The sequence below is a fragment of the Scyliorhinus torazame genome, chromosome 30 (assembly GCF_047496885.1).
Source record: "Scyliorhinus torazame isolate Kashiwa2021f chromosome 30, sScyTor2.1, whole genome shotgun sequence".
NCBI lineage: Eukaryota > Metazoa > Chordata > Chondrichthyes > Carcharhiniformes > Scyliorhinidae > Scyliorhinus > Scyliorhinus torazame.
The window spans coordinates 37,081,291-37,095,700 of record NC_092736.1 but is presented as its reverse complement, the minus strand read 5'-3'; the positions used below and the strand labels follow the sequence as shown (position 1 = coordinate 37,095,700).

Below are 14,410 nucleotides of genomic sequence, written 5' to 3'. Positions count from 1 at the left end.
GATAGAAGGCTTGCCTCTAAGGAAAGTGGAAAGAAACTTCCGATACCTGGGGATTCAGATCGCTAGGAGCTGGGGAACCTTGCAGACTTAATCTGACACGGTTGGTAGAACAAATGGAGGAGGACTTCAAGAGGTGGGACATGCAGCCTCTATCGCTGGCGGGCAGGGTGCAAGCAATTAAGATGATGGTCCTCCCGAGGTTCTTATTTGTATTTCAATGTCTCCCTATACTAATCACCAAGACCTTTTTTAATAAAATAGACAGGAGCATCACGAGCTTCGTGTGGGCAGGGAAAGTTCCGAGAGTAAGGAGGGGGTTCCTTCTGCGTAGTAGGGACAGAGGAGGACTGGCACTACCGAACTTGGGTGATTGCTATTGGGCCGCCAATGTGGCAATGATACGTAAATGGATGATGGAGGGTGAGGGAGCGGCGTGGAAAAGACTGGAGAGAAAGTCCTGTAAAGGGACGAGTTTAGAGGCGCTGGTGACGGCGCCGCTACCGATCTCACCTAAAAAGTTTACCACGAACCCGGTGGTGGCGGCAACATTGAATATCTGGGGACAGTGGAGGCGACAGAGAGGGGTGCGGGGAGCCCTGGTGGGGTCCCCAATCAGGAACAACCAGAGGTTCGCCCCAGGAAGAATGGATGGAGGATTTCAGAGCTGGTACCAGTTGGGAATTAGGAGGGTGGGAGATTTATTTATAGATGGGACTTTAGCGAGCTTGGGAGCATTGGAGGAAAAGTATAAGTTGCCCCGGGGAAATTTCTTGAGACATATGCAGGTGAGGGCGTTTACTAGACAACAGGTGAGGGAATTTCCGTTGCTCCCGACACAGGGGATACAGGACAGGGTGCTTTCAGGGGTGTGGGTCGGAGAGGGCAAGGTGTCAGAGATTTACCGAGAGATGAGGGAAGAGGGGGAGGAGTCGGTGGGCGAACTAAAAGGAAAGTGGGAAGAAGAACTAGGGGAGGAGATAGAGGAGGGTATGTGGGCTGATGCCCTAAGCAGGGTAAATTCCTCTTCCTCATGCGCCAGGCTTAGCCTGATTCAATTTAAGGTGCTACATAGAGCACACATAACGGGAGCAAGATTGAGCAGGTTCTTTGGAGTGGAGGACAAATGTGGGAGGTGTGGCGGGAGCCCGGCAAACCACGCACATATGTTTTGGGCATGCCCGGCACTGGAAGGGTATTGGAAGGGAGTGACGGGAGTGATTTCGCAGGTGGTGAAGGCCCGGGTCAAACCAGGCTGGGGGTTAGCTCTATTTGGAGTTGCGGAAGAGCCGGGAGTGCAGGAGGCGAAAGAGGCCGACGTTGTGGCCTTTGCGTCCCTAGTAGCCCGGCGCAGGATCCTACTCATGTGGAAGGAGGCGAAACCCCCCGGACTGGAGGCCTGGGTAAATGATATGGCGGATTTCATTAAACTGGAGCAGATAAAGTTTGCCCTGAGAGGATCGGCTCAAGGGTTCACCAGGCGGTGGCAGCCATTTCTCGACTACCTAGGGGAACGTTAGAGGGAAGACAGATGACCAGCAGCAGCAACCCAGGGGGAGGGGGGGGGGGGGGTTTAGTTTAGTTTAGGTCAAAGATAAAGGGGTTTTGTTACTTGTGTATTGTTAAAAATTTCTGTATTGTTATTGTTGCGTTTGCTTTGTAAGAGGGGAAAAACTGTTGTTTGGGAAAAAAATTTCAATAAAACATATTAAAAAAAAAAGATAAAGTAAACAGCGACAAATGTTTCCCCTTGCGGGGCAATCTAGAACGAGTCACAGATAGAGGGTGAGAGGCGGTGGATTTAGGACTGAGATGAGGAGGGACTACTTCTCGCAGAGGGTGGTGAATTTGTGGAACTCGCTGCCAGAGGGTGCTGGAATCTGAGTCATTAAATGGTTTCAAAGAGGAGAGAGGTATGTTTCTGATTTAAACAAACAGGTTAATGGGATATGGGAACAGGTGGGGAGGTGTATTTGAGACCAGGAAGAGATCAGCCAGGATCTGACTGGATGGCGGAGCAGGCTCGAGGGGCTGGATTGCCGACTTCTTCTCCCAATTCCTATGTTATTAGGGTGAAGGAAGCGGACCGTAAAAAAACTGAACAGGAGGTTAATCAATCATCACAGACCCTAAAACTAGAGCAGGCCCGAAACCAGACCAGACCCTAAAACTAGAGCAGGCCCGAAAAAAGAACAGACCCTGAAAGTGGAGCAGCGTATCATTTCAAAATGTCTGGCTTTCTGATTTTGTGCATTGCTGGATTTGAGGGACAGACCCATGTACAGAAGTTCTGATTTCACTCTAATTTTTAGGCTCTGCTCCCTAGTCTTAAGACTCCCCAAAGCTGCAGAATCTGTTTGCCTGATCCCCTTAATATCCTGAAAACATCGATCAGATCGTGTCTTAACCATCTAAATTCCAGGGAGTGCATTAGTTTGTATAATCAGGCGCAGAATTTCAGAGTTTGAGGCCCGGCCAGCTGAAGGCACAGCCATCGGTGACAGAGCCATGAATATGGGGGGATGGTCAAGAGGCCAGAATTAGAGGAATGCACAGATTGTGGAGATTTGCCTAGCAGAAGGAGATTACAGATGGAAGTCCACGTAGCGTTGGGGTGATGGGAGAATGGCACTCGGCCCAGCAGAATGAGCTGCAGCCAACGCAGTAACCCCTGGAACTGATCCTGGGGAGCCATCCTGGTTAGCACTGTTGCTTCACAGTGCCAGGGTCAATTCCAGGCTTGGCTCACTGTCTGTGCGGAGTCTGCACGTTCTCCCCGTGTCTGCGTGGGTTTCCTCCGGATGCTCCGCCGGAATGTGGCGACTAGGGGCTTTTCACTTCGTTGCAGTGTTAAGCCTACTTGTGGCACTGAAAAAGATTTTAAATTCAGTACGAACTTGCAGAAAACCCCGTGAGACCTCCAGCTTCCTTTGAAACCTTTTATTTGTGAATACAAAAAATAGTTTTTGTGGCTGATAAATTAGCAGTTTATGTTACATACAGTAATACATTCTGTCATGGCAGGTATATGTGACACTTCATTTAAACTTTGGGTCATAGGAAACAGGCAAGCCAAAGGGAGCTCACAAAAACCAACAATCTATTTTGCATGTGCATCTCCTCCATTTTAAACAGACCATCTTAAAAACAATTCAAACAGCAAGGCCAATCCTACTCGCATAACTTCAGTACATTAAATTCCATTTCACTTTTTGTTTTAAATTCAGATTTCTCAGTGGTTTGACAGGACAGATGGCTGTTTCTACATCAGGGTCTTTCCAATACTGCTTCTGGATTACCACCACCAAGAGCCTGGCTGTGAGACACAGGCCTGTGGTGCTGGGAGTTACAATGCATCCTGACGCAGGTCTGTGGAATGCAGTTTCCAGGAGAGGAGGTGAATCTGTTTCAGAGCACTGGAGGGAAAAGTCAAAATGAAAACCATACAAGGTAATTCAGGGGGAGGGGGGATGCTGTTTAGAAGCAACCACTTCCTTTGGGCATTAAGACTTCGGGAACGCCACTTAAATAGACATGTCAGGCAGGCATTGGAGCTGAGTGTCATTTAGTGGTTGGCGTGTGACCAGCAGAGGCAGAATAATGTAGCCAATACGAAGGCGAATTTAAACACAAGTACCAAAAGCAACTGTGCAGCTAATATGGCAACAGATGAGTGTGTGAAGAGGTACAACTAGGGTGGCATCCATCAGCAGGAAATGTTACAAGTACTTGGAAACTAAAGGCAAGGTCCCCTCTGAAATTTCCTCGCACCCGTTAATATTGTCTTTCCCACTGTTGATATTTAGCTTTACAGAGCAGTCAGGTTTGTAAACACAATACGGTTTTTTGTTCATTTAAAAAAAAAGTTACGCTGCTTGCCAAATTCAAACCTCTTCAGAAACAGGTGACAGGGCAAGAGTGAGTGAATTGATCATAACCCAACCCCGCAGAACACTGGACAATCCCGGGTAAGATTACACAGTTTTTAGGTGGGTTGGTGTTTATCTGAGAGGCGATGATACTGTCGTTCTGCATTCGCTCGAAGCAGGAACGAGCTCTTCACAAACACAACATTTGATGAATCCTGCATACTGTAAAAAAAAAAAAAATTCTCTGTCCAGCCGACAGCCTCCCCTCACTCTCAATTTGGGGGACATCCTCGCAATCGGTCCCACCTTCCTACGTCAACCTAGCAGCACAGACTCCGATCCTCTCCTATAACTCTGCTTGTGAACTTCTCCTTGCCGCACAGAATGTCTTGTGGTCTGGCCCTATGAAATCTTTGTAAACTTCCCCTGATATGGATATAGTGCATGCAAGCCTTGGGAGTACAGGAAGCCAAAACTAAACTAACATATTCTGGACTACGATCTATAATTGGATAAATCCAAGTTCCGCCTCCGCGGTGTACAAAACAATCAGCTTTCCAATCGCAAGGAGCTCAGATTTCTGAATGGACTGAGAGATCTGTTTGAACCTGTTTGGTTTAAAAACGTCCGAGGGGGGTAGAGGGGGTGGGGGGTGGATTAGCTTTCATCTTCTCGCAGTTCTGACGGCAAAAATTTGTACTGTTGCTGGCGGATCTGCGCAAGCTTCTTGCGAGCTTCTTCCAGCTCCTTCTCCTTCCTCAGCATCTCCTCTTGCGCTGCAATGATCTGAACAAGAGCCAAAGGGGTCAATGGAATTCCGCTGCGAGAGGAAAGGTTTGCCCGCGCCTTGTATTCGCATCGCGGGGCGAACAGAGCGACATCGTCCCCCAGGTGTGCCATGGGAGTGCCGTCAAACACAACCTGGCACAGAACGTCAGGAGGTGTTAGGGTGGTTTTGACCAGACGCTGGGTCAGGCCGAGGGTTTTCAGGAATGTTTTAATAGGGGAAGGGAAGGGACAGAGGCAGTGCGGAAAATCCCAGAATTTATGGCTCAGGTAGCTAAAGGCTACGGTTGGAAACTAGCAAAATTGTAGATAGTCAAGAGGCCTGAATTAGGGGCCACTTTAGCTCAGTGGGCTTGGCGGCTGGTTCGTGATTGCGGTGCGAGGCCACAGCGTGGATTCAATTCCTCAACCTTGTCCCCTCGCCTGAGGTGTGGGGACCCTCAGGTTAAATCACCTCCAGTCAGCTCTAGAAGGGCTAACCTCTCCCCCCTCAAAGGGGGAACCAAGAGGGTGGAGAAGGCAGGTTCGATCAAGGTATTCAAAAGGGAATTGGATTTCTATCTGATAAGGAAAAACGAGCAAGTTACAGGGAAAAGGCAAGGTGAGTGGGCCTAGGCAGAATGCTCTTTGAGGGTCGGTGCAGACAAGGTGCAGACAAGGCAAGGTGAGTGGGTCTAGGCAGAATGCTCTTTGAGGGTCGGTGCAGACAAGGTGCAGACAAGGCAAGGTGAGTGGGCCTAGGCGGAATGTTGGTGTTGATTCGATGGGCTGAATGGCCTCCTACACTGTAGGGATTCTATGGTTCGTCCATGATTGTAAATGATGTTTAGGGGATGGGGTTGGGATGAACTGGGTGACTTACATTTTTAAATATCTGTACAGACATTAAATTGATAAATTGGTGAAACCATTCAGAAACGTGGGTCAAAAGTTTACAGGAAATCATAGAATCATAGAATTTACAGTGCAGAAGGAGGCCATTCGGCCCATCGAGTCTGCACCGGCTCTTGGAAAGAGCACCCTACCCAAGGTCAACACCTCCACCCTATCCCCATAACCCAGTAACCCCACCCAACACTAAGGGCAATTTTGGACACTATGGGCAATTTAGCATTGGCCAATCCACCTAACCCGCACATCTTTGGACTGTGGGAGGAAACCGGAGCACCCGGAGGAAACCCACGCAGACACGGGGAGGATGTGCAGACTCCGCACAGACAGTGACCCAAGCCGGAATCGAACCTGGGACCCTGGAGCTGTGAAGCAATTGTGCTATCCACAATGCTACCATGCTGCCCCAAATCATGACATGAAAGAGGCTGTACATTCCTGGAATCTCCCACATGTTCCCCTTGGCTCCAGAACCCAAGGAAACTTTGTTCACAATGAGGTGGGTGCTCACCAACTGTCCCGGAAAACTACCACCCTTTCATTTTTCCCCAGTGGAAAAATTCTCAGGGAACGGGGATGGGGGCAGTGATGTCACTCCGCTGCAAATTCCGGATCCTCCCTCACATCAGTAGCAAGCGAAATGCCTGGCCGGGATTCAAGATTAGGAAAACAAATTAGCTTCAGATCCTGCAGGTCAACTGAGCTCGAGTGAAGCATGAGTGGAAGTCAGGAACAGGTCAGTCAATGTCAGAGGGGCTAACGGGTACAGCACAGGCAGCTCAACAATCGGATGGAAACAGGCAACCGTCACAGGCCTCAAATCTTTCTTTTTAAATAAAAATTTAGATTATCCAATTCTTTTTTTTTTTACGCAATTAAGGGGCAATTTCGTGTGGCCAATCCACCTACCCTGCCCGTCTTTTTGGGTTGTGGGGGTGAGACCCATGGAGGCATAGACAGTGACCCGGGGCCAGGATCGAACCCAGGTCTTCAGCGCCGTGAGGCAGCAGAGTTAATCACTGCGTCACCGTGCTGCCCCTACAGTCCTCAAAGCTAACGCTCTTTGTGTCCAGTAGAAAACTAGTTTTATGCACATGATCAATATTAAGAGCCATTTACGCAGTGCCTTTAACACACACCAAGCTACTGGAGGATAAAAGGCCAGAAAGTTGGTCACAGAGTTTTAAAGAGTGTCTTAAACGAGGTAGAGAGGCAGGGAGGTTTAGCGAGGAAACTACAGAGATTAACACTCAGGCAGCTGAAGGCACAGCCAATGATCCATGTTGAGGATATTCAAGAGGCCAGAATTAGACGAGTGCAGTCTGGGAGGGTTATAGAGCTGAGGGAGTTTACAGAGATAGGGAAGGGCGAGGCCATGGACAGATTTGAAAACGAGGATGATGATTTTAAAATCAAGTTGTTGCCGGATTGAGGTGAGCGCAGGGGTGAGAGGTGAGCGCAGGGGTGAGAGGTGAGCGCAGGGGTGAGAGGTGAGCGCAGGGGTGAGAGGTGAGCGCAGGGGTGAGAGGTGAGCGCAGGGGTGAGAGGTGAGCGCAGGGGTGAGAGGTGAGCGCAGGGGTGAGAGGTGAGCGCAGGGGTGAGAGGTGAGCGCAGGGGTGAGAGGTGAGCGCAGGGGTGAGAGGTGAGCGCAGGGGTGAGAGGTGAGCGCAGGGGTGAGAGGTGAGCGCAGGGGTGAGAGGTGAGCGCAGGGGTGAGAGGTGAGCGCAGGGGTGAGAGGTGAGCGCAGGGGTGAGAGGTGAGCGCAGGGGTGAGAGGTGAGCGCAGGGGTGAGAGGTGAGCGCAGGGGTGAGAGGTGAGCGCAGGGGTGAGAGGTGAGCGCAGGGGTGAGAGGTGAGCGCAGGGGTGAGAGGTGAGCGCAGGGGTGAGAGGTGAGCGCAGGGGTGAGAGGTGAGCGCAGGGGTGAGAGGTGAGCGCAGGGGTGAGAGGTGAGCGCAGGGGTGAGAGGTGAGCGCAGGGGTGAGAGGTGAGCGCAGGGGTGAGAGGTGAGCGCAGGGGTGAGAGGTGAGCGCAGGGGTGAGAGGTGAGCGCAGGGGTGAGAGGTGAGCGCAGGGGTGAGAGGTGAGCGCAGGGGTGAGAGGTGAGCGCAGGGGTGAGAGGTGAGCGCAGGGGTGAGAGGTGAGCGCAGGGGTGAGAGGTGAGCGCAGGGGTGAGAGGTGAGCGCAGGGGTGAGAGGTGAGCGCAGGGGTGAGAGGTGAGCGCAGGGGTGAGAGGTGAGCGCAGGGGTGAGAGGTGAGCGCAGGGGTGAGAGGTGAGCGCAGGGGTGAGAGGTGAGCGCAGGGGTGAGAGGTGAGCGCAGGGGTGAGAGGTGAGCGCAGGGGTGAGAGGTGAGCGCAGGGGTGAGAGGTGAGCGCAGGGGTGAGAGGTGAGCGCAGGGGTGAGAGGTGAGCGCAGGGGTGAGAGGTGAGCGCAGGGGTGAGAGGTGAGCGCAGGGGTGAGAGGTGAGCGCAGGGGTGAGAGGTGAGCGCAGGGGTGAGAGGTGAGCGCAGGGGTGAGAGGTGAGCGCAGGGGTGAGAGGTGAGCGCAGGGGTGAGAGTTGAGCGCAGGGGTGAGAGGTGAGCGCAGGGGTGAGAGGTGAGCGCAGGGGTGAGAGGTGAGCGCAGGGGTGAGAGTTGAGCGCAGGGGTGAGAGGTGAGCGCAGGGGTGAGAGGTGAGCCCAGGGGTGAGAGGTGAGCCCAGGGGTGAGAGGTGAGCCCAGGGGTGAGAGGTGAGCCCAGGGGTGAGAGGTGAGCCCAGGGGTGAGAGGTGAGCCCAGGGGTGAGAGGTGAGCACAGGGGTGAGAGGTGAGCACAGGGGTGAGAGGTGAGCACAGGGGTGAGAGGTGAGCACAGGGGTGAGAGGTGAGCACAGGGGTGAGAGGTGAGCACAGGGGTGAGAGGTGAGCACAGGGGTGAGAGGTGAGCACAGGGGTGAGAGGTGAGCACAGGGGTGAGAGGTGAGCACAGGGGTGAGAGGTGAGCACAGGGGTGAGAGGTGAGCACAGGGGTGAGAGGTGAGCACAGGGTGAGAGGTGAGCACAGGGGTGAGAGGTGAGCACAGGGGTGAGAGGTGAGCACAGGGGTGAGAGGTGAGCACAGGGTGAGAGGTGAGCACAGGGGTGAGAGGTGAGCACAGGGGTGAGAGGTGAGCGCAGGGGTGAGAGGTGAGCGCAGGGGTGAGAGGTGAGCGCAGGGGTGAGAGGTGAGCGCAGGGGTGAGAGGTGAGCGCAGGGGTGAGAGGTGAGCGCAGGGGTGAGAGGTGAGCGCAGGGGTGAGAGGTGAGCTCAGGGGTGAGAGGTGAGCACAGGGGTGAGAGGTGAGCACAGGGGTGAGAGGTGAGCACAGGGGTGAGAGGTGAGCACAGGGGTGAGAGGTGAGCACAGGGGTGAGAGGTGAGCACAGGGTGAGAGGTGAGCACAGGGGTGAGAGGTGAGCACAGGGGTGAGAGGTGAGCACAGGGGTGAGAGGTGAACACAACAGTCTCAGCTTTTACAAGTATTCGGGGTCAACATTACATCCGACAACTTCAGTACAAACCTGAGCAATTCCTCCAACAAATCGCGTTTTTACCACAATGTTTTCCTCATCCGGTTTGTTGAATGCGGCCTTCTGAGCGGCTCTCACCAGATTGTCTGACGCTCGTTTTACAGCATTCCCTGCAGTCTGGTAAACAAACAAAATATTGTCAGGCCGTCTCAGAATTGCCATCGCCAGACCGTCTCGGAGTTACCGAATTTGGATTGGGTGCAGCTGTTGGAGAGTAAATCAACATCGGACATGTGGGAGTCTTTCAAGCGACAGTTGGTTAGAATTTAGGGAAGTCACATTCCTGAGAGAATGAAGGATAAGTATGGGCAGTTTAGGGAGCCTTGGATAACGAGGGATATTGGGAACCTTGTCAAAAAGAAAAAGGAGACTTTTGTACGGTCTAGAAGGGTGGGGACAGTCAAAACCCTTGAGGAGTATAAAGAAAGTAGGAAGAGAAAGGTGACTAGCGGTGTTCCACAGGGATCCGTGCTCGGACCACTGTTGTTTGTGATGTACATAAATGATCTGGACGAAGGTATAGGTGGTCTGATTAGCAAGTTTGCAGATGATACTAAGATTGGTGGAGTTGCAGATAGCGAGGAGGACTGTCAGAGAATACAGCAAAATATAGATAGATTGGAGAGTTGGGCAGAGAAATGGCAGATGGAGTTCAATCCAGGCAAATGCGAGGTGATGCATTTTGGAAGATCTAATTCAAGAGCGGACTATACGGTCAATGGAAGAATCCTGGGGAAAATTGATGTACAGAGAGATCTGGGAGTTCAGGTCCATTGTACCCTGAAGGCGGCAACGCAGGTCAATAGAGTGGTCAAGAAGGCATACAGCGTGCTTGCCTTCATCGGATGGGTATTGAGTACAAGAGTCGGCAGGTCATGTTACAGTTGTATAGGACTTTGGTTAGGCCACATTTGGAATACTGCGTGCAGTTCTGGTCGCCACATTACCAGAAGGAGGTGGATGCTTTCGAGAGGGTGCAGAGGAGGTTCACCAGGATGTTGCCTGGTATGGAGGGTGCTAGCTATGAAATGAAAAAAATGAAATGAAATGAAAATCGCTTGTCACAAGAAGGCTTCAAATGAAGTTACTGTGAAAATCCCCTAGTCACCACATTCCGGCGCCTGTTCGGGGAGGTTGGTACGGGAATTGAACCGTGCTGCTGGCCTGCCTTGGTCTGCTTTCAAAGCCAGCGATTTAGCCCTGGGCCCACTGAGGTCAGAAAGGTGCCCTTTCGAGTCGCAGGGTGATAATTGGGCCTGTGGGTGTGGGGGAAAGAGTTCCATGAGGGTGGGGGGAAATTGCATGGGGGTTGGGTTGGTTGGTCGGCGGGCTGGTGAGGGGAGGGGGTGGGGGTGGGGGGGGGGGGGGGGGGGGGGCGCAGTTGTCGGTCCAAATGTTTACACCAGGTACCCAGATGTTAGGAACCTTCCCTGAGTAAGTATTGGTGTAACCGTTTCAGAACCAGTTTTGGATTAAATCGCACTTCCGGATGCTTCCCAGTGCAGGGCAGTAGGGCTTCCGGGAGACTGCTGTGCAAATCCGCCCATCTTCAGGGTAACAACGCCCCCCCCTGCCCAATCCGAGATGGGGGTGCTCGGAAGTTACGGCCCAACATATCCTTCCTGAGGTGTGGTGCCAAGGACTGAACATAGTTCCTCAAAATCGAGTCCGAACCTCCATGTGTGAAGATTGCAGCAAATTAAATAACTTCTGAAGCATGAGCACTTTTCCACTTAATTTAAACTCCAAATGTTTCGTTTCCCTCCATATCTGGAAAAGACTCAATTGAGAAATGCAGAAGGGGATTGGCCGGGTGAAATTCGGAGCCGAGGGCGAGGTCTTTTCAGAATGAAGCATTGTTTCGGGTTTTGAGTACCAGGACCGTTAAAAGGAGCGATTGGGCTGAAAGCTGCCTGGGGAGCTGGAGGGATGTCCTGTACCTGAAGCCTCCGCATGGCCTCCGAGTCAGTGTCAGCCTTCACTTTACACGCCACCAAAAGCTGCGCTGTCGAGGCGGCCACTTGCTTGGCCGAGGAAATGAGCTTCTCTTCGCTGGCGTGTCCTTGCACAGATGCATTCGCTGCCTCGCACAAGTTGCTTGTTGCAGCTGCGACCATCCTGGCCTAGCGAGAGAGAGAAAGGAATGGAGGGAGAGAGAGGGAGGGAGAGGGGGGGGGGGGGGGGGGGGAGAGGGGGAGAGAGGGAGAGAGGGGGAGAGGGGGAGAGGGGGAGAGAGGGAGAGAGAGGGAGGGAGAGGGGGTGGGGGGGGGGGAAAGAGAGAAAGGGATGGAGGGAGAGAGAGGGGGAGAGAGGGAGAGAGCGAGAGAGGGGGAGAGAGGGAGAGAGGGGGAGAGCGAGAGAGAGGGGGAGAGCGAGAGAGGGGGAGAGAGGGAGAGAGGGGGAGAGAGGGAGAGAGGGGGAGAGCGAGAGAGGGGGAGAGCGAGAGAGAGGGAGAGAACGAGAGAGCGAGAGAGGGGGAGGGGGAGGGAGAGAGAGAGAGGGGGACAGAGAAAGGGAGAGGGAGAGGGGGAGAGAGAGAGAGAGAGGGAAGGAGGAAGGGAGAGAGGGAGGAAGGAAGAGAGAGAGGGAGAAAGGGGGAGAGAGAGAGAGGGAAGAGAGAGGATGAGGGAGGGGAGAGGGAGAGAGAGGGAGGGAGGGAGAGAGAGGGAGAGTGAGAGAGGGAGGGAGAGTGAGAGAGGGAGGGGAGAGAGGGAGAGGGAGGGGGAGGGAGAGGGAGGGGGAGAGATTGAGAGAGGGAGGGAGAGAGAGAGGGAGAGAGAGAGAGGGATGGGGAGAGAGGGAGGGGGAGGGGGAGGGAGAGAGTGTGAGGGAGGGAGACAGGGAGGGAGAGAATGAGGTGTGGGTGGGACCAGAGCTCGCATTGCAGTGATAGCCTTGAAGCAAAGAGCTGACTGGATTTCACTAACCTCTCTCTGCATTGCTCAGTTTAAGACTGTTGAACTGTTATTTACTCCAAATTGTCTCCCCCAAAATAGAGGTAAATGTGCATCAAACACCCTTCCGGTTAAAACCGAATCGCTCTCGTTGTAGGTTACCAATCTGGATTAATACAGCAGAATAGCCAGCAAGCCCACACAGTGACCAGTCTTGGTTCAGTCCATAGCGCAGTCCCCTCTAGATCCAAAGTCCCACTCCCGATGCTGGAGCACAAACCCAGGCTGACACTCCCCCATCAGAGGGGGAGTGGCACCATCGGAGGTGCTGTTTGTATGGATGTCCATCGTATAAGCTTACTCTGCAGAGTGACACAGGGAGACACCGAGCTTACTCTGCAGAGTGACACACGGAGACACCGAGCTTACTCTGCAGAGTAACACACGGAGACACCGAGCTTACTCTGCAGAGTAACACACGGCGACACCGAGCTTACTCTGCAGAGTAACACACGGAGACACCGAGCTTACTCTGCAGAGTAACACAGAGAGACACCGAGCTTACTCTGCAGAGTAACACACGGAGACACCGAGCTTACTCTGCAGAGTAACACACGGAGACACCGAGCTTACTCTGCAGAGTAACACACAGACACCGAGCTTACTCTGCAGAGTAACACAGAGAGACACCGAGCTTACTCTGCAGAGTAACACACGGAGACACCGAGCTTACTCTGCAGAGTGACACACGGAGACACCGAGCTTACTCTGCAGAGTAACACAGGGAGACACCGAGCTTACTCTGCAGAGTAACACACGGAGACACCGAGCTTACTCTGCAGAGTAACACAGGGAGACACCGAGCTTACTCTGCAGAGTAACACACGGAGACACCGAGCTTACTCTGCAGAGTAACACAGAGAGACACCGAGCTTACTCTGCAGAGTAACACACGGAGACACCGAGCTTACTCTGCAGAGTAACACACGGAGACACCGAGCTTACTCTGCAGAGTAACACACAGACACCGAGCTTACTCTGCAGAGTAACACAGAGAGACACCGAGCTTACTCTGCAGAGTAACACACGGAGACACCGAGCTTACTCTGCAGAGTGACACACGGAGACACCGAGCTTACTCTGCAGAGTAACACAGGGAGACACCGAGCTTACTCTGCAGAGTAACACACGGAGACACCGAGCTTACTCTGCAGAGTAACACAGGGAGACACCGAGCTTACTCTGCAGAGTAACACACGGAGACACCGAGCTTACTCTGCAGAGTAACACACAGAGACACCGAGCTTACTCTGCAGAGTAACACACGGAGACACCGAGCTTACTCTGCAGAGTAACACACTGAGACACCGAGCTTACTCTGCAGAGTAACACACAGACACCGAGCTTACTCTGCAGAGTAACACACTGAGACACCGAGCTTACTCTGCAGAGTAACACACGGAGGCACCGAGCTTACCCTGCAGAGTAACACACGGAGACACCGAGCTTACCCTGCAGAGTGACACACTGAGACACCGAGCTTACTCTGCAGAGTAACACAGAGAGACACCGAGCTTACTCTGCAGAGTAACACAGAGAGACACCGAGCTTACTCTGCAGAATAACATACGGAGACACCGAGCTTACTCTGCAGAGTAACACACGGAGACACCGAGCTTACTCTGCAGAGTAACACAGAGAGACACCGAGCTTACTCTGCAGAGTAACACACGGAGACACCGAGCTTACTCTGCAGAGTGACACACTGAGACACCGAGCTTACTCTGCAGAGTAACACACAGACACCGAGCTTACTCTGCAGAGTAACACACTGAGACACCGAGCTTACTCTGCAGAGTGACACACTGAGACACCGAGCTTACTCTGCAGAGTAACACACGGAGACACCGAGCTTACTCTGCAGAGTAACACACAGACACCGAGCTTACTCTGCAGAGTAACACACAGACACCGAGCTTACTCTGCAGAGTAACACACTGAGACACCGAGCTTACTCTGCAGAGTGACACACTGAGACACCGAGCTTACTCTGCAGAGTAACACACAGACACCGAGCTTACTCTGCAGAGTAACACACTGAGACACCGAGCTTACTCTGCAGAGTGACACACTGAGACACCGAGCTTACTCTGCAGAGTAACACACGGAGACACCGAGCTTACTCTGCAGAGTAACACACAGACACCGAGCTTACTCTGCAGAGTAACACACAGACACCGAGCTTACTCTGCAGAGTAACACACTGAGACACCGAGCTTACTCTGCAGAGTAACACAGAGAGACACCGAGCTTACTCTGCAGAGTAACACAGAGAGACACCGAGCTTACTCTGCAGAGTAACACACGGAGACACCGAGCTTACTCTGCAGAGTAACACACAGACACCGAGCTTACTCTGCAGAGTAACACA

General features: G+C 52.8%; 1 protein-coding gene across 1 annotated transcript in view; it reads right to left on the bottom strand.

Moving 5' to 3' along the window:
• Window positions 1-2,922: 2,922 nt before the first annotated feature.
• LOC140404494 (talin-2-like) overlaps window positions 2,923-14,410 on the bottom strand; it is a 392,578-nt gene continuing 381,090 nt past the window's right edge. Inside the window, 3 exon segments of the mRNA XM_072493108.1 lie at window positions 2,923-4,652; window positions 9,077-9,202; window positions 11,026-11,208. Of these exon segments, the coding sequence (XP_072349209.1) occupies window positions 4,524-4,652; window positions 9,077-9,202; window positions 11,026-11,208 (438 nt within the window). The 3' untranslated portion in view covers window positions 2,923-4,523.